Source organism: Euprymna scolopes, chromosome 25, assembly GCF_053919585.1.
Source record: "Euprymna scolopes isolate OS-2025 chromosome 25, ASM5391958v1, whole genome shotgun sequence".
Classification (NCBI taxonomy): Eukaryota; Metazoa; Mollusca; class Cephalopoda; order Sepiida; family Sepiolidae; genus Euprymna; species Euprymna scolopes.
The window spans coordinates 67,787,010-67,807,934 of NC_136506.1; the positions used below are offsets into that span (position 1 = coordinate 67,787,010).

At 38.6% G+C, this 20,925-nt stretch overlaps 1 protein-coding gene across 1 annotated transcript in view; it reads right to left on the minus strand.

Moving 5' to 3' along the window:
• LOC145247222 (uncharacterized) overlaps positions 1-20,925 on the minus strand; it is a 341,528-nt gene that overhangs the window by 83,492 nt on the left and 237,111 nt on the right. The window contains exon 6 of the mRNA XM_080108849.1: positions 18,191-18,332. Within this exon, the coding sequence (XP_079964975.1) occupies positions 18,191-18,332 (142 nt within the window). The remainder of the gene's footprint in view (positions 1-18,190; positions 18,333-20,925) is intronic.

The following is a 20,925-nucleotide window of genomic DNA, read 5'->3' on the forward strand; positions in this document are numbered from 1 at the left end:
TCAGATTATATCTAGTTAATAATAAGTTGCCTAAATATAACAATATATAATTATCTATGCGTGTACGAGACTATTCGAAGCTGAATAACACTTCATGAGCTGAATAGCTCGTTTGTGTTTTATGAGACTCTGATTAAAACAATCAAGTGTAAACGGTTCTACAGTTGCTCCAAAGGATAGCGCTTCTGAATAACAATTTCCGGGGTTAAATTCAACACATTGCTGTCAAAATTCATTACTCAAAATTCGACACACTGCTGCCAAAAAGCTAACAAGTCCCAAACTCGACACGTTGCTGTAAAAAAAAAAAAAACTCAGTTCCAAAAAGCATCACACTGCTGTCAATATTTTCAACTCAAAACACGACGCACTGCTAACAAAATTTGCTACTCTAACATCTAAATCCCAAATCAACCCAATCACAAAAAACCAGGCTTTTTAATCCAAACTGGAAGCATCTCATTTGCATATTACGTGACAATATCGCAAGCATTTAAAGGCGGACATTTTATTTCTTTTTTTTTTATTCCTTTTGTTTGCATGGGACCCTACAGGTTGTACAAACAGGTTTGTACCAATTTTTACAGCGTTTAATTATAGAGGAGTAACTTATCTTGCCTTGCCTTGATAACATTTCAGATGACAGACACAAAATCCATTCTTTAGCTTATGAAGAAGATATAGCGACAGGTATTTTCTCGGACTATTTTCACTTAAACGATTAATGAAAAATGAATTATTGAAAGTTTAATTTCAGTTTTGTTATGGAAGATATTACGAAAAAATTCAGTAATAAAAACATAAAATAATATAAATTTCTCATTAATATTTAACTTCACATTTAAATTAAGACAGGCATAATCTAAAGACGATATGATTTCTGAAAAATATAAACATTATACTGAATGTGCCAGGAGAAACTGATCTAAATAAAAACATCTCAACATATACTTAGAAACGATCCCTGGAAGATGAACATGCAACGAAATACAAGTAGCAGACATAAAAGAGACAACGTCTTTTTTTACAAGAGCCATCGGATATAAATAAATGTCGTAATGAAATTAAGTGTTAATTCTAGAGGGGAGGAGTCCCTTAAATTATCCAAACTAATGCAAAAACAATATTTCTAATAATATTATAACAACAACAATAATAGTTATTTATTTATTTGCGACTGTTATCCTCATCTTTATAGTTGTGGTTTCACGACGTTTCGGCCAACTATTCCTCTTGCCTTCGTCAGGTAGTTAACCGCGATGGTATAGGAATGCTGAATCTCTCAACTGTTGTCCGAAACATCGTGAAATAAAAACTATAAAGATGGAGATAACCGTTTGCAAATAAATAAATAAATAAATAAATAAATAAATAAATATACAATTTACTTCTCTCAAAGAATTCCGATAAAAGTCCTGCCAAATCGTACACTTTGCTGTCCCAGCTAACGACAGGATAAATATAAAAGAAAAGGAGAAACGAAGCAAATACTAGCCAGAGAGCTGGAAGGGATATGGAAGAAAAAAAAATCAAAATAGTACCTATAATAGTAGGAACACTAGGAAGAATCCTGAAAAACTTTGAGAAAAGAATCTCTCTCTGTCTCTGTCTCTGTCTGTCTGTCTGTCTGTCTGTCTGTCTCTCTCTCTCTCTATATATATATATATAATTATTGTGGCCCCTTGAAGAAATAAAAAAAAAGGTTGAGTACTGTCTGGAGAAATGGAAAAACGTCAGTCAGTTTGCTTTGTGTATGAGATCGTGACTTTCTGTTATTGATAACTCTAAAATCTTCCGTATAAACCGTTTAGCTTCATTAATGTTAAGATTTACCGTAATTTTGTGGCTATGAACGTTGGCCCTGTATGTTCCTAGGTAATGAAGTCAATGTATGAGTGATTGAAAAAACAAAAAAAAAAAAAAAAAAAAAAGAAAAGAAAACACTTTTAGTTTCCCGTCTCTAGATGTCCTGATATGAACAACGACAATCTTTTAATAGTCACGTTTTGATTTGCTGGGCTATGGTTACAAGGAAAAAAAAAGAAACACTCATCTGGTTTTAGTGTAGTATATCATTTCTACTAAAATAAAATTAATAAAATGAAGGTGCAAGTTCAGAGTTAAACCTCATTACAAAAACAGAATTAAAGAAAAATCTTTATAATGCACGTATACGGCCCGCAACAAAAATGTCATATTCCAAAAATCACCTAAATTGATCAAGTAGCTTATGTTAAATAAGAAAATCAAATGTTATAAGGAAGCGAGGATGTTTCGTCTTGATCCGCCATAAATAAAAGAAATAACCCAATTAGAACTACTGAGAGATCAAAATCAGTCTTGTAATGGTTACGATAGTTTATTACAATCGTTACAATCGTAAACATTAATATTCTATATAGAAAGCTATCTAACCAACTTATGTGATTTTTCTGTATTATTTTAAAAAATTAATTTGAACTTTGACCTGTACCAAAATAAAACTAAGCAATTTCATGCGGCTTTGATTGTACAACTAATGAATATAAAAATATGAAGAATTAAATTTGTTCTAATATATTCATTTTATTAAACTTACGATTAACTTAGATATTTCAAATAATGGTTAGTGCGTTCACTAATTAAACCGGTGTTCAATCTTCGCTTCATTGTTTTTAATATTTCTTTTCTATACTCTCACTATTCAAAGATGAAGGTAAAAGGAAGAAAGCATTTCACTCCCGATGCAATTCTCTACATATACTAGAGTCAAATATGTCGTCAGATGGAGTGCTGACGCCATATCTAGGTAGAAGCTGCCCAGAGATCTCTTTCTCGTCTACAAAATCTAGTGGGTGAGAGCGTTTTCGCCTCTCTAATTCCTATTTTTTTTTATAGCAAAGACTTTGCGAGACTATCTCTGCTCTATCGTTATTTTCATCGTAGTGCTCGACTGAACTTTACTCTGTGCCCTTGCTCCCTGCAAAATATTTGCAACAAATACTCGTCTGGTTACAACAACTGTCAATAATTTATTTTACTCTCTATCAGCGCCTAAAACAATAAAATTGTCGCCCTATATGATTCCATTTCCGTTTGATGAAAAATGTTTTTCTTTTTTTTGTTGTTGTTGTTGACCACATACTAGCTGGCTAGTTGTGTACAAATTCCAAGAGCGACTTTTACTTTCTTGTGTACAAATTCCAAGAGCTACTTTTACTTTCTCTACCGCTCTCCCTCGACCCAAGACTGCACCATAATAAACAAAGTATCTGACAGCATAGACACAGCACTCTCCTTCGACACTAGCGCCCAAGTACATGTATTTGGTGACTTTAATGTCCATCACAAAAATTGGCTTGGATTCTCTACTTATACAGATGCAGCAGGCAGCGCAACTCATAGCTTCTCTGTATCTCACTCCCTATCGCAAATTGTTACTTTCCCAACCCGCTTCCCTGATCAGGAAGAGCAACACGCATCACTATTAGATCTGTTTTTGACCACAGTTCCTGATGATTGTGTAACGAAAGCCGACAGCCCACTTGGGAACGCTGATCATGCGGTAATAATGGTTGAAATCGCCCTAAACTCCAGACCCAAAACTGAAGAGCCAGTGCTCAAAACAACGAGATATTATAAAAAGGCTGACTGGGAAGCTATCAGAGATCTTATCAGAGATGCCCCATGGGGAAATATTTTTTCTCTTCCTGCTGAACAGTGTGCAACTGAGACCACTGAATGGTTCAAAACTGCAATCGAAGCGCATGTTCCCATGCGGAAATTCTATAGCAAGCCCCACTCTCCCCAATGGTTTACTTCGACTTGCGCAACTGCCATTGCTCAAAGGCAGCATGCATTCCGCAGGTTTAACCGACATAAGTCCAGTTCAAACAGACAAAAGTACATAGAAGCTAGAAGTAACGTTAAGAAAGAAATAGCGACAGCTAAGAGGGAATTTACGGAAACCACTAAAAAACGCATCGAAGCACAAAAATTAGGAACTCGTGACTTCTGGAAAATCTACAACAGTGTAGTAAATAATGGGCAATCAACGATTCCCCCACTAACCAACAATCACGAGGTTCTTTGCTCAGCAATCGAGAAGGCTAACATGCTTGCCAGTCGGTTTGCCTCCAACTCTACACTGGACCCTCTAAACCACCCCCTACCTGACTTTCCTATGCGGACAGACGCCACGCTAGACGATCTGGAAATCACCCCTGCTCAGGTGCATGCTATCATAAAAAACCTTGACACTTCCAAAGCATGTGGACCCGACCTCATCCCAGCTGTGCTATTAAAAAAGTGCTCAGCCGAAGTAGCTCCAGTTCTCTCCAAACTCTACAACAAATGCCTCAATGAATCTTGCTTTCCGAGCTGTTGGAAAACTGCTTCTGTTGTACCAGTATTCAAGAATTCTGGCAAAAGAACTGACCCATTAAATTATCGCCCTATTAGCCTCCTCCCACTTTTTGCCAAAATATTTGAGACCTTAATTAACCATGCTCTAGTCCAGCACCTTACAGATGCTAAACTTCTGACCGACCATCAATATGGATTTAGACTAGCCCGTTCCACGGCAGACATCCTCACTGTAATCTCTGAACGCATATACCATTCACTGGACAAAGCGGGAGAGGGCAGAGCGGTAGCTCTAGATATATCTAAGGCTTTTGACAGGGTATGGCATGAGGGTCTCCTCAGGAAGATTAGATCTTACGGTATCACTGGTAGAATACTTAACATAATTAAATCCTTCTTAGATAAGAGAAAAATCCAGGTTGTCCTCGACGGTCGTACGTCTAAACAATATAATATAAATGCGGGAGTGCCCCAGGGATCTATCCTTGGTCCTCTGCTGTTCCTGATATTCATAAATGACCTCCCCGACAAAACTGCCTCTGAGATGGGTATATATGCTGATGACACCACACTCTATAGCAGGCACGACAGGAAAACAAATGAACATATATCTAAAGTAATGGCAGAAACACTAGAGGATGACCTCAAATCAGTAGTGGAATGGGGACAAAAATGGATGGTAACGTTCAATGCCACCAAGACAAAACTGGTTTCATTCAATAATTACAAGAAACCTTCTCTACCACCTATAGCAATGACCAACAACTCTTTAGCTGAGAGTACGTCTTTCAAGCTCCTTGGCCTAACGTTCACAGGAAACATGAGCTGGAACAATTACATCGAGGGCATTGCCAGGGCCGCTGCGAGGAAGGTGGGCTCTCTCTACCGTGCTAGAAAACTTCTAACACCCGAAAGTATCATGTACCTCTATAAGGCCACTATTCGCCCATGTATGGAGTATTGCTGTCACATTTGGGCCGGTGCATCGGCTACTAGTCTCTCGCTCCTTGACAGGGTTCAAAAGAGAGTCGCAAATCTGATAGGCCCCAAACTGGCATCAAAACTTCAGCCTCTGTCCCATCGTCGAAACGTTGCATCCCTCTGCCTGTTCTACAAGTATTATAATGGTGAATGCTCTGAAGAACTGCAAGCACTTGTGCCCCCTCGACGTGAACACCCTCGACAGACCCGACAAGCTACACAATCCCACCCCCACACTGTAGAGATCCCTAGATGTAAAAGATCCTTCTACTCCAGTAGTTTCTTCCCCAGAACTGCTAGACTTTGGAATTCCATTCCAGGTCACTGCTTCCCCAACTGTACTGACATGCATAAGTTCAAGTGCAACGTGAACCAACATCTCGCTGCCCTAATCCCTACATAGTACCCCAGTAGATGTTTCCCTTGATAGTAGCCCCCTACATTAAAGTGGCAATGTGCCTTGTTTGGGGTGAATATGTAATAAAAAAAAAAAAAAAAAAAAAAAAAAAAAAAGAGCCTTCTATCATGTCTTAAAGTGACACAATGTTCAACGAGCGAGATCGGAGATGCACCGCTGTACAACTCATGCTCTCTACCGATCCAAGTATGGACAACAGGACCATTACCAGCACCCTTAAGCATGCCCAGTATGATGAAAACAGTTTCCGAACACGGTTATTATCTTTGGTGTGGTTTCAAGTGAGGGCCACATCATGCCACCGCACATCTTCGAAGTCGGTTTTAAAGTCAACACCACAGTGTACCTGTATGTGTGGAAGAGTGTGGTGATCCCCTGGTAAATCCAGTGGCCGCTCGCAGACACTAGGTGTGGCAGCAGGACTCGGTGCCGGCCAACATGTCCAAAGAGACTCAGGCTTAGTTTCAAAAGGAATGCTACGACTTTGTATCCTTCTTTCACTGCCCCCCTCTCCTCACCCGATCTAAACCCGCTGGACTACTTCGTTTTGTCATACGTCGACAACATCACAAACATAACCCCCAACAACACCAAAGCCAGGTTGGCCGCCGCCATCTGCCGAGTATTTACTGAGCTCCCGTCATTGCTTGTGAAAAAGGCATGCTCCCAGTTCCGGACTCGTATCGAGACTGTAATTGAGGTTGAAGGCGGCTACATTGAATAGATATCAGCTCTACTACATAATCAAGTTATCTAAACTGATTTATTCAATAAAAGTTTCAAAATAAACATGTAGTATTGTTTTCTTTAGGAAGACAATTTTATTGTTCTATCCTGTGTAAAGCTTTTTTTTTTCTAGAATTGTCCGTCTGCAGAACACAATACCGCACGGCTACTTCCCAGGTGACTATAAGGTTCTCGTTTTAAGTCTAATGTCTATAAGTTATTGTTAATCCATCCTCTTAAATGATAAAATTCTAAACAGTTCCACCATTACTGATCAGTACGCAGTTATCTCACAGTCTATGCTACACTAATTACCCTCGAATGGCCGTTGGGCTTTGATAAGCAGTGACCTCTGAATAAAAAAGAAGTGGACCCTGCACTTACACCGCAGTTTATTAGAGAATTAACAGAGGGTCTTTGGTTTGTCCTCAACTATGGTCAACGACTTTATTACTAAATTTCATATCATTTTTAATGATGCATATTCTGTTCTATATTTAATTTTTTAATTGTTTCTTTTTGCTATGACTAAATTATCCTTTTATTTTGATACTTTCTTCCCTTCTTAAATTTTAATATTTTACATTTTTGTTACCCCCCTTCCTTTTTAATTTTTGAATCTTATTTTTTCGAAAATATTCATTTTTACTCTTCAAAAATTCTCCCCTTTTTAATAAAGGGAGGCCTTCTTTCTTTTGCATTTATAATTAAATTGTTTAACGTTCTCTTTTAATTAATCCATTTTGATGCATCACGTAATATTTCAAGAACCCTCATGTTTTTTCTATAATAAACTGCATTTCAGTTTCGTTTAATTCATTGGCTTTAACACAGCAGCTTCTCTATCGAATGAAATTTTTAGAATTAAATCGATAATGGTGAAAAAAAAAAAATGAAGTTAATACCATTTGGACAATTTAAGGCTTCCAATAATTTCAACATAACAACTTGCCAGGTTTACCATAAAATCAAACGATTTAAAAAAGCATGTCATGTTGTTATATATATATATATATATATATATATATATATATATATATATATATATATATATATATATATATATATATACTAGCGTGGATGCCTGGAGTTGCTCAGGTGTTTGGAGGTGTGTATTGAGCAAAAAAAAAAAGTGGTAGTAGGAAGGCAGGCTCGAACCCGTACCGCAGAGGAGAAAAAACGGATAAAAACGTGACGTCTTAGCTGTTACGACCACCGCCAAACCGGAAGTGACGTAGGTAAAAAGTAAGGCTAGACAATCGAAAAGAGGGGACGACTTTCGAAAATATCAGCAGAAAAAAACGACCCTCCCTGTAGAAAAGTACCAAGTTGAGGGTGAAGAAATTAATCTTTAGAGCCAATTTTTCGGTATTTGTCGTCTGAAAGGTCGAACGTCAAAACGATACTGATCTTGTTAAAACCCGTCGCCTCTGTCAAAAGGTTTAGGCAGATATGCAAACATATATACATACATACGTTTATATATTGGTAGCTCAATTTTTCGACCCAAATCGATTAAAAAGCTTACCCTATCTCTTAATATACTATATGTAAAATTTCAAATGTTTAGACCAGAAATTGTTCAAGTAATTTGGTAGAGACCGTAGAGGTCAAGTTTTTTTTTTTAACTTTGACTCCTATTATGACCCCTTAACATTTATTGTTTTGGGCTCAAATCGAGTTATTAAGTTAGATCCATGTCCAAGGAACATATATCTAAAATTTCAATTGTTTATACCCAAAATTGTTGGAGGAGTTTGGTAGAGTGCTCAAAGGTCAAATCTTTGAACATTGACCCCTTAATAGCCAAATCTCTGGCCGAAAACCGATCACGAAGACTTTCCCATATCTCAGTACCCTGTATATCAAATTTTGAATCTGTAGACTAAAAATTGACAGAGTTATTGCGTAGGGAAATGTACACAGACAGACAGACAGACAGATAGACAGGCACACAGACACACAGACACGTTCACTTTTATAGATATACTAGCATGGGTGCCTGGCGTTGCCGGGTGTTGAGCAAAAAAAAAAAAAAAAGGTCAATTTTTTAAACTTTGACCCCTATTAAGACCCCTTTAAATTTATTGTTTTGGGCTCAAATCCAGTTATTAAGTTAGATCCATGTCCAAGGAACCTATATCTAAAATTTCAAGTGTTTAGCCCCCAAATGGTCGGAGGAGTTTGGTAGAGTTCTCAAAAGTTAAATCGTTGAACTTTGACCCCTTGTAGCAGAATTAGCAATAACCGAAATGAGCGGAAATAGAGAGCTTACCTCGGATACGTCTGTTGTGTTTCAGGCTGAGCGGAAGAGAGTTCCAAAATGGCGTCCATGGGTTTTTATTAGCGTTGACCTCATGCAATTCTTGTAGAATCGGGTGCTGGGATTGGCGGTCAAGATGGAATGCAGTGAACTGCGGTGGAAGCTATGAAATGCAATTCCAGAATCTCCCAGCATTGTTACGCGATGAACAATGTTTTCCCTGTGTGGTCGACTTGTCGAGCACTTTCCGGTGTGTTGCTTGTGGAATACTCAGAGGGAGATTAAGTTCGGTAACGAAGGGCTGGGATGATGAAGCAAGGGACGCCGTACTGCATTGTATGATGTTTGAAACCTTAGAATCCGTGCAATAGAACGATCCGGCCCGGGGAAATTGGTGTGTGGACGGGAAAGAGCCGAATGTATGGGTCGATGCTAGTTCTCTAGCAGTTGGTGCAACGTTGGAGATGCGTGAAACTGTGTTAGAAGGTGCATGTTGGCTGCGACCTGAAGATGACTCTCAACATATCAACTTAGCCGAACTGGGCGCCGTATTGAAAGGCATCAACTTGGCTCTTCAGTGGCAGAGCAAGGTGCTAGACATAAAGGCAGATTCTGTCTGCGTATACCATTGGGTCTCAGACACGCTAACTGGAAAGGCGCGAGTACGCACCAAAGCAGCAAGCGGAATGCTTATTAGTGTTAGAAATTTCAGAATGCAAGGGCGATAACCGCGTGATTTACAATCACGCGATTATTTCGACCAATGGTATTGCGTTGCCCAGTTGCTGCGGACGATTCAGAAGTGGCGGGAATTTTGTGTTTCAAAGAACAGATTTCAACTTGACGTCGAGCAAAGCAGACGCGCGTAATCTCGCTCTATGCCTAATGAACTAAGGCATAGTTCTACCCCATTTATTTCTCTGCTCATTTAAATGCGGATCCTAGCCGGAGGCTAAAATGTTCTACGGATTAATTACTTCATTACCATTGCTCGCAAGAGGGCATATTATTTTATGAACATCGATCGCAAAGTGCATTGTTCGTATCGACAGTCTGGAAAGATTTCGAGAACCCTCAACCAATTCTACGAGCGGCCGAGTCTACCAGCATCTTCAACAAGAAGAAAACTACCTTCACCTTTCAAGGCAAGAACTACCCGCCATTTGGCAGAAGCTAAAGAGGGCACTCTTTTGCAATATGGACTCCTTTTTTACCCTTTTGTAAATAAAATTATTCTTGGATTTAAGGTGAGCCTTTGTTGCTTTTCTGTGTCTCTTTCATTCTGCCATAGGCAAAAACGAGTAAGAGAATTTCTTACACCGTTTTTATTGCAAAAGATTTTCCTTCCCCCCTCAAATTTTTTTTTCTTATGAGTAATAACGTTTTATTGCATAAGATTTCGATCCCCCCCACATTATTTTGGATTTTTTTCCTTTCATTGTGTCGCCTTTAAAAATAATATATTTAATATTCATTTTTATATTAATTTGTAATGGTCCTTAAAAGACCATGTGCTTTAACGAAAAAAAAAGAAATAATAATATATTGAATATTCATTTTTATATTAAATTGTAATGACCCATAAAAGAACTTATTCATTGAAAAATAAATATTATTTCATGTAAATTGTAAACTGCAGTTTTAATTCGTAAAAAAAATACCTTTCAAATATTTTACGATAATTGTAATCGTTTAAATAATGCATGAAAAAAAATTATATATTGATTCTTGAATTTATAATTGATTCATTGTTGAAATGTGTTGTGGAATGTCAGTCTGAACTGTTCTTATGGGTTTAAATTCCTTGTTCATTGAGAGTTTCGAATTTTGTAGGCGTAACCCCCTTCAGATAGTAGTGCTTCTCGTCGGAGAATCCTTTTCGCGCCCTTTGATTTTATTTCCTCATGTGGGAACGGCCATTTTTTTTTTCTCGTGTTGTGTCCTTCGAACATGGCAATTTCAAATCTTGTTGGTCGAATAGAAGCTAAAAAGTTTCGTATAACGGCTTCTTTGGATTGGATAAACGAGAGAGGAGGTGGGCGTTGTATAAATAAATTTTCTTCCGACATCGAGAAACGATTGTCTGAAATAGACGATTTATTAGATCAGTTAATTTTCAAGTCCCCAGATGAGGAAAGACTAAATATATGTCGAGATTTCGAAATGTTTAAAGCGGGGGTCCACGATAGATTGGCTGAGCTCCAGCCGGAGATTGAGAAATCAAGGGATATTGTTCCCATGAGAATGGAGTTGGAGTGCCCCCCCTTTAGTGGGGATCCAACTCCTAATAAGTTTGAATTCCGTGGGTTCCTAAGGAAATTTGAATTCTGTACTGCGAACATGAAAAGTGCAGATAAATTATTATTGCTAAAATCCAAATTATCAGGAGAGGCGTTTAATATTATTTCTAGTTTTGATGTGATTCCCGAGAATTACGAAGAAGATTTGGAGTGTCTGAAGGAAAAATATTTAAATCCTTCAGCAATTATGAACAAAATATTCGATGACATTATTCTAAAACCAGACCATTTTGCGTCTTTGAGGGATATCAGAATCCTCGTCCAGCGAGTCAAACTTGAACTGACGGAAATGGATAATTCCTTTGGCACGGATTTTCTTACAGATAAATCCACCTCAGGAAGATTAATAGCTCATATTCTGTTCGCTAAATTTCCGAACAGTGTTCGCAGAGAAATAATGAATAAATCCTGTGAACGGTTTCCTTCCTTAAAGTCTATTTTAACGTATACGTTTGACGTTATAGACATAATAATGGCGTCGCCTTTGAATGCGTCAAGGCGGGAAAAATTCCCGCCAAACATGTCGAGTTCGTTGAATGCTGGAACCCTCGTGGCGAAGAATTCGGAGCCAAAACAAATCAAGTCCTTTCAGAGTAATAATAACTCTAAGTCTTTCGTCAAAAATGGCGAAAATAAATTTTGTAAATTGTGTCAGGTTGATGGTCACCTGACAAAAGTTTGTTCTAAATTTCCAAATTCGGAATCTAAAATTATTCAAGCGAAAGAATTAAGAATATGTCTCCGGTGCCTCGGTGAGCACTCAGAGTCCAGTTGCAGGGGGGGGGTTAAAGGGTTCCCCTTCCCTTGCAATAATTGTGGTCTAAAAAACCATTATTCCTTAATGTGTCCAAAAGAATCTAAGTCCTTTGTGGGACGTACTTTCGTGGCGGATCAGGACAAGAGTATTAGTCCTGTTATTAAGATATCTATGAAGGTTAAAGGGCACCCGGTTTATTTTTTCTGTCTGATAGATACGGGTAGCCAAAAATCCTTTTTCTCTAAAACAATTCTGGACCGGTTGATTCACAATCGTAATCTAAATCCTGAGACGGTACAAATGTCCGTCAATGCCCTCGTGGGGAATGAGTCCTTACGTCTTTCAGAGCTGGAAGTGTCTATTAAATTGGGACATCAGCGTCCTTTTTATCATTCTGCATTGTTTGCTGAAAATTTGAAATTGAAATTTAACGTAAACAGGTTCGATGAGATTACGTCGAATTTAACTGAAAAAGGGTATAAGTTTTGCCCTGGTTATTCTGAACTAAACGGTTCTAACATTCTCGGTATCATTGGCCTGGATCTTATTCCTAGAATCCATAATCTCAGTTTAATTAAGTGCTTGGGAGGTTCCGCTTGGAAACTCCCCAATTATATCATTCCCTTCGGTGAGGGGTCAAATTTTTTAAACAAAAATGATAAGGCTGTGGAAAAATTGCCAGCCTTCGATCAAGTTATTAAAACACTCCCTATGTGTCAGTCATATTTAATTGATAGTGTATTAAAGCCAGTAGCATCTTACGAGGATGTGCTGCAACCTTTTTTTGACGGTCCTGCTGTTGAACGTGGAGTAGAAAAGTTTTTTTCTCTGGACTCCATAGGTATCGAGGATGCCAACCAGTTGTCTTCAATTGATAAGGAAAAAATAAATGCCTTCGAAGAGGCTATAGTTCTCAAGGAAGGAAAATATTACGTCGAGCTGCCTTAGGAGCATGCCAAGCTTCTCAAGGTGGAGTCCAATTATGTGCCTTCACTGCGAATAATGCATAGGGTGGCCCAGTCCTTGGAAGGAAAGGGACTGTATAACGATTATATACAGGTCTTCGAAGAATACGAAAACTGCGGAATTATCGAACCTTTCTCCGTTCCCCATGGAACTTATGAGAATTATAAATGGATTCCCCATCGGCCAGTAATTAAAGAAGGTCTGGGAATAACTACAAAAATCCGCCCTGTTTTCAGTTGTTCGTTGAAACGTAAAGGTAGCATTTCGATTAACCACGCTGCTTATTCGGGTGTTAACATGGCTGCATTGTTGCTAGATATTCTACTAGCTTTCCGAAAAGAAAAATATGTGCTTTTGGACGATTTGCGCAAAGCTTTTTTACAGATCAGATTAAAATCTATTGAAGATAAACATAGATTTTGTTTTTTTCCTCAAGGTAGATGGCAAATTGTGCGCCTACCGTTTTAATACTATTATATTTGGGTTCAATGCCAGCCCTTTTATATTAAGCTTTATACTTAAGCATCATGCCAAAAAATATGAAGCCGATTTGGCTTCACAATCGATTTCCAATAAATTCTATGTTGACAACTTAGTTACTACTAATAGTGACCGAGATACTCTAATCCATGTGTATAATAAAGTTCGCGACAGACTCGGAGAAGCGGGGTTTGAACTCCAATCCTGCAACTCCAATTGCACGAGCATACAAAATAAAATGATGGAAGACGGTACTATCTCGTCTTCTTCCCCCAACTTTGAAAAGGTGCTGGGGTATCAATATTCTGTTGAAAGGGATACCCTTAAACTCGCTCCATCTGTAATAGATGACAATGCCAATACTAAACGCAAAATATTATCTCAAGTCTCAAGTCTATATGATCCATTATCTTTACTTCTTCCTGTCACCGTGCAGGGGAAGATTATTATTAGTCAACTGTGGAAAAAGGAGTTGTCTTGGGATCAACAAATCCCTGAAGAAGTTAAGGCCACGTGGCAAGCACATGCCAACGAGCTGAATTGTATAGGGAACTTTGAATTTCCTAGATGTACTCTCCTAGCGGAATCCCCTGTTGAAATTATTTGCTTTAGCGATGCTTCTAAGCACGCTTATGGGTTTTCCGTGTATGCGAAACAAGGTGCTCAGTGTTTCTTGATATTCACCAAGGCAAAAGTGGCACCCATCAAGGGAAAATCACTACCTGTTTTGGAATTATTAGCTATATTTCTAGCGTTTAAAGTTATTCCACAAGTTTTGGGTGCTCTAGCGCCTATCAATATCAAATCCTTTTTTGTCGTGTCTGACGCACAAGTAGCCCTGTCATGGATTTTGAATGGGAAGGCTGCGAAAAAAAATATATTCATTAAAAATCGCGTGTCAGACATTAATAAGTTAATTGAAAACATTAAACTTAAATTTAGATATGTTCCTTCGTCGGATAATCCAGCTGATCTTTTAACCAGAGGTATTACTGCCTCTAAGTTCAAACAATTTTTCAAATTTTGGACCTGCGGACCAGACTGGCTTAATCAAGTTGAAATCAGCTGGCCCACGTCCCCCTTGCCTTGTCTTAACAATGTTAACAGGAAGATGGTAACATGTATGTTCTCGGATGAAACTGCTTCTAACGAGAATCACTTGCCAATTAAAATATCTGATTTTTCCTCATTAACTAAGGCTATTAATGTCTTAGAATAAGTTGTGAGATTCGGTGATAAATTACGTCACCGAAAGACTGACACCGTCAAGAGAGCTAAATTGTTGCTCTTCTCTCATTTACAAAGGGAAGCTTTTCCCACAGAACTTGCTTATTTGCAACAACCCTCTAATAGGGCTGCTCCACTAAGAGTTACGGCCCTTGGGTTATTCCTAGATAGGGAGGGACTGATACGGACTCAAGGACGTATTCAGAACTCCGAGGTTTTTCCATATGAAGTGAAATTTCCTATATTATTAGGAAAAAATACCCACCTGACCAAATTGGTCATTATTGAAGCTCACCAGAATTGTTGTCATATGGGAGCAAATTCAACCCTTAGCAAGGTGAGGCTATCGGGTTTTTGGATCCCCTAAGGGAGACAGGCGGTGAAGTCGGTTCTCCGTGACTGTGTTATATGTAAGAGAATTAATTCTCTACCGTACAAAGCACCCTCTGGGTCTCAACTGCCTTCTGATAGAGTAAATTTTGTCCGGCCTTTCAAATGTGTAGGGGTGGATTTTACTGGACATTTCTTTGTCAAAAACAATGAGGATGTCAAGATGTACATCCTACTGTTTGCTTGCATGAGTTTACGTGCCATACACTTGGAATTGGTACCGGACATGAGCGCAAGATCCTTCTTGTTAGCGTTCGTTAGGTTCACCAACTTATTTGGTGTACCAACTCATATGTATTCCGACAATGCTAAATCTTTCATAGCGTCGGGTATTATATTATCAGACATATTTGTGTCTGATGAATTTAGAGAATATTTCAAATCCACTACTATTGTTCATTATACAATTCCCCTGTACTCTGCATGGCAAGGTGGAGTATGGGAGAGATTAATTAAAACTGCGAAACAGTGTCTTTCCAAGTTGTTGGGTAGGAGGAGGGTCGGTTATTTCGAGTTCCTAACCGCCCTTTCAGATGTTCAAAAGGCCATAAATGATAGGCCACTAACATTTATTTCAGCTTCTGATAGAGGCCTTGGTGCGTTGACTCCCAACCATTTTTTGCAGACAGGATATCATCCCCGCCTGCTTATCAATCTTAGCGGTTCAGAGGACCCTTGTCCAGAACCTTCAAATAGAAATTCGCTCTTACATTCCCTTGAAATGAGGGATGAATTTGTCAGTAAATTCAAACGTATTTGGCATAATGACTACTTGCTCTCAATTAGAGAAGTAGACGCCCACATTACAGAAAATGAAACCTCTAAAATATCAGAGGGTGAAATTGTTCTTATCAAAGCGCCTAATAAGTCCCGGCCCTACTGGGGGTTGGGTAAGATAGTAAAATTATTGGTCGGAAAGGACAACAAGGTTCGTTCGGCATCAGTGCTGAAAGACGGGTGTGTCCAAATTCATTCCTTAAAAAATATTTATCCTTTAGAGATAAAACATAATCCTGAACCTGCATTAGCAGAATTTGCGGAAGAAGGATGCCCCTTCTTTTGCCCCACATGTTCAGTCGTCAACGACGGAACAACACCTATGGTGTGTTGCGACTCGTGCAATGAGTGGTACCATTTTAGTTGTGTCGGGGTCGACCAACAAATCACCGTTGAAGATTGGGTGTGTCCGGATTGTGCGGACCAAACACCAAGTTAATAATTGTATATTCCTTTTATAGACTCATCAGTAGAGTCATACCTTTTATTACTAATAAATTCTCTGTTTGCCATAGAGAGATCGTTATAAGTTCACAAGACCGCGAGGTTCGGCAAGGGCGAGGTGACCAAAGTAATCAGCCCTCAATCGATTTTGGTGGACGGTGTGCCTCGTCACGTGAAAGATCTGCGCCCTCGCCATTATGTTGTTAGATCGGAGGAAGAGGAAGACTAAGACAGTACGATGTCTTCTGAAATGATGCAGAACGACGGAGAGGGTTTTGAGCCATATAATGCCCATACCGAAGAGGCGGAAGAGGGACCACCTGTCTTGTCTTTACGAAGGAGTACCCGACAAAGACGGATACTGCCCCCCTGCCCTGATTGTGAAACACCGCCTATGGAACAGACTGGTGGCAATAACGGTTGTAAGGAGGAAGATGGCAAGGAGGAAGTGTTGTCTCCGGTTCTTCGAAGTACCCGACAAAAACGACTGCCCCCTGCCCTATTTGTGATCATGAGATCAAGGGGGGAATGTAGCAGGATTAGCAATAATCGAAATGAGCGGAAATAGAGAGCTTACCTCGGATACGTCTGTTGTGTTTCAGACTGAGCGGAAGAGAGTTCCAAGATGGCGTCCATAGGTTTTTTTTAGCGTTGGCCTCATGCAATTCTCGTAGAATCGGGTCTACTCTCACGCGATTATGCAAATGGACAATTCCCGGCCACTATAAAGGCAGGACGCTGGAAAGCAATGAGGTGTGTCCGGCAGATTGTGTGTAGGTGGTTCTGTCGATTGGATTGTTCTTTGTGACGAACCACGTGTCTGCGAAAAGCGAGTTTTTTTTGTTCCCTTTTTTCTCTACGGCTATTACAGCCAAGAAATTCCCCCTCTTCTAGAGGTGGGCGATACTGACTATTTCCTATCTGTGTTGCTGGTTGTTTTCCTTCACCCCTTAACAGCCAAATTTTTAGCCGAAAACCGAACACATAGATTTCCCCAAATCTCTGTACCCTGTATATCAAATTTCGAGTCTGTAGACTGAAAATTAACAGAGTTATTCCGAAGGAAAATGTACACAGACACACAGACAGACAGACAGATACACATACAGACACAAAGATAGTTCACTTTTATAGATATATGGATAGACTAGCATTTCAGCCAGGCGTTGCCCGGGTGTTTGTAGTTTTGAGTTGAGCAAAAGAAAAAGTGGTAGTAGGAAGGCAGGCTCGAACCTGTACTGTAAAGGAGGAAAAGAACGGGTAAAAAACGTTACGTCTTTGCTGTTATGACCACCGTCAAACCGGAAGTGACGTATGTTTTAATAAAGGCTAGACAATCGAAAAGTGGGAATGACTTTCGAAAATATCGACGAAAAAAGCGACCTCCTCTGTAGAAAAGTGCCCAGGTGAGGGTGAAGAAATTAATGTCTTTAGCCAAATTTTTCGGTATTTTTTCGTCTGAAGGGGTGAGCGTCATACGATACTGATCTTGTGAAAATCCGTCGCCTCTGTCGAAAGTTTTAGGCAGACATGCAAACATATATACATACATACATAGATTTATATATTGATAGCTCATATTGTCGACCCAAACCGATTAAAAGTAATCTGTATATCAAATTTCGAGTCTGTACACTGAAAATTAAGAAAAAAAGTTATTGCGTAGGGAAATGTACACAGACGCACAAACACACAGACACACGCACAGACAGACACACACACGTCCACTCCTATATATATATATATGTATATGTATATATATATATATGTGAATGTGTGAATGTATTATTTCGATTCTTTAAACTACTTTTTTCATCTTGAGTGCTATTTTCATAACGATGTAATCTCTGACCTTCTTCAAGTGTATCTTGTTGAACTCGAAAATCTGTACGAAATTTTGAACAGAATCATTTATTTAATCTATGAAGGTAGCATGCTCTCATTGTGTCAGCCATGACAGGGTAGAAGTAATCGTATTTTGAGTGCCACCTATGCTGAAGATTGAACATCCAACATACACATACAACTGAATCTTAGTAAGTATTTTATCCATTACGCTATAGTTTCATATGCTTTGATATAATTATTATTGCAATTCAGAACGGATTACAACTTACCTTTCTTGGGTGTTTGGATTTGATAAAGAAGGTTTCGATATTGTGATGTTTTAGGTAAGAGTTTCGTTCACATCCATGTCCCGGTTCTGTTTCGTATTCTCCGTGGAGATGATCAAGTGTTGTTTTTGTTAGATGAACTCGTCTACATAAAAAAAATAAAATAAAAAATAAAAAAAAAAACAATAAAACAAATGAAAGAACATAAACTTTTACTAGTGATGGGACGATACCGTACTTTGGGGTAATTGTGCCATTCCGGGGGTACTTGCGCCAATTAAAAAAGTGCTCTTTATATGCGTTGTTGCCAAAAGAGCACTGGATGTGACTTTAAATTATATCCGATGGTGAGGCCCCAGCTTGCGGGCCCTGGGGAGTGTAGAGCCACTCTTTAATTGTCATTGCTCCCAAGTTCACTCTGACCCAGACTGGTAGTACCTGTTAGGGTCCCAACTATGGGTTAAATAAAAACCGACTTAAAAAAAACAACAAATATACTCTATTAAAAAATTTTCTTCAAAATCACTGGATGCGGCATTAAATAACCTGAAAAGCTACTTGGTGCAATTGCCCCGGACTTGGCGCAATTACCCCAAAGTACGGTATCAAGTTTTTCTTTATTCCAATGCAATTATCGATTCTGTTCTAAATTCCCAGTTCCGATACAATGTCCGAATCGGTTCTAACTTTCTGATTCCGATACAATTACCGATTCCGGTTCTTTTTAAAATACTACATTTGATTTTTAGTAATTAAAAACTTTTGTTAAAAATCTTAAGTATTTGTTAAAAACCTGAAGGGTGTAAAAACTTTGGCTTGAAGTGAACAAAAAGTTAGGGTAGTCCATTAATCCGTGTCACCGGATTTGCAGATGAATCGTGTCGCTAGTTATGCAAATGTGCAATTTCACTCGCTATCGGCGTTCTTGTCTGTTTCTGAGGATCTAAATGTCTCTGGTCCGTTTTTAACTCTTTGTATAAACAAAAACAGTTGAAGTGACCTCATGGCAAGGCGACCGGTTTTGAAAACACTATTGTTTACGCACAACCTTGCAACCAAAACCGCATGACTCGTAATTCCTGGAATTTTGGTTGTAAGGTGTAAATTAGACGAGGAGAGATCAACTGGAATATTATCGAATACTCTAATAGTGAACATTCAGACATATTTATTTGACCCTAACTCTAACCCTAATATTAAGAAATATTTATCAATGGGATATGCCATAGAAAATGTTTGAAAATTTTCCCGTACTCGAATCGATAGAAGGAAGGGAGATAATCATTGATATGTGAAATAATAGCAATCTAAAATTATCAACGGAAGAACATTAAACTTAGCCGTTGTTGCACGGATAGCATGCAAACAAATATAAATAAATCAATGCACAATATTAATAATAATAGTAGTTTTACTTTTAAGAATAATATCAATCTATGTAATTTTAGAATGGAAATAATTATCTGTTAACGAATAGATGTTAGACAGCTGATTGTTTTTACAAGGAAGCCACCACTTATCAAGGCATGAAGATCACTTGAGGATAAGGGTTGATGAAGGTAATATGGTCGTGCAGTAATAGTTAACAGTATAGATTGGGTAGAATTTGGATTATTTAAAAGGATAGCTCAACAAGAACTTGTTTACATTGGACTTGAAGGCTACCGTATTGTAATCTGCCGGAAAGCAGGCCAGTGGAACAGTGTTCCACAGGCGGGCAGTTCTAGGAAAGAAGCTTTGTTAATGGAATCTGCGTTTAGATTTAGACACAGATAAAAAGTGGGGAGAAATTGTTGACAGTGGTTTTAGATAGTCGAGTGTTTTTGTGAAAGTTTGGCGAGGGGGGCATAGAGTGGAGCTCGGATAAGCACTTGCCATGAAAATAATGATAGAGAAGAGACAGGCTCGCGCCGTCTTTTCTGCTGGAAGGGAAGAGAAAAGGGCATCGTCTACTAGCTTTCGAAGCCGGTTTTGGACTATCAAGGCAAGATAGGGAGCGCCGAGCAGATCTTGCCCAGATGGAGCAAGAGTACTTAATCCTAGGACATGAATGACTCTTATACAGGCAGAGGATTACATCGACAGTGAGATTCTTATAGGAGCGGTAGAGTGATCAAACTATGTTTCCAGCGATCGTGGCAACAGATTTGATGTATGTGTGTTATTTCAGATCAGAAGCTTTTCAAGACATGTACAAAGCAACGGCAAATAATACAATTAAAACTACGTATACATCGGGTGGATGGAATTATACCATCCACCCGATGTATACGTAGTTTTAATTGTATTATTAAGGTAATATATGTGTTATAATCACCTCGCGATGACATTCACGAGTAAACAAGTACAATAACAGTACCACAGTATGTAAATATATATGAGAAAATAAATAAATAAAGAATGTATATTGAATTGAATCGATGTAAGTGCACATGTCGAATAGCCATAACTTCCGGCGGTTCAGAATGAATGGTTTCATTTCGCTATTAGATAACGTAAAAACGGGCAAAGTCAATAATGTTTGCAGTTATTTGATTCTAAAATATCATTCAACATTTCCTTAACAAATTTCGACGCATTTCCCCCCCCCCCGAAAGGAAATCCGTTCGGTTCCAAAAGAATAAAAACTCTTGGTAAAACACAAAAAATAAAATAAAACAATGAAAAACCGACAATAAACACCGTTTCTTTTTCATGTTATTTTATTATATAACGCTGAAAGGAAGGTGTGAGGGAAG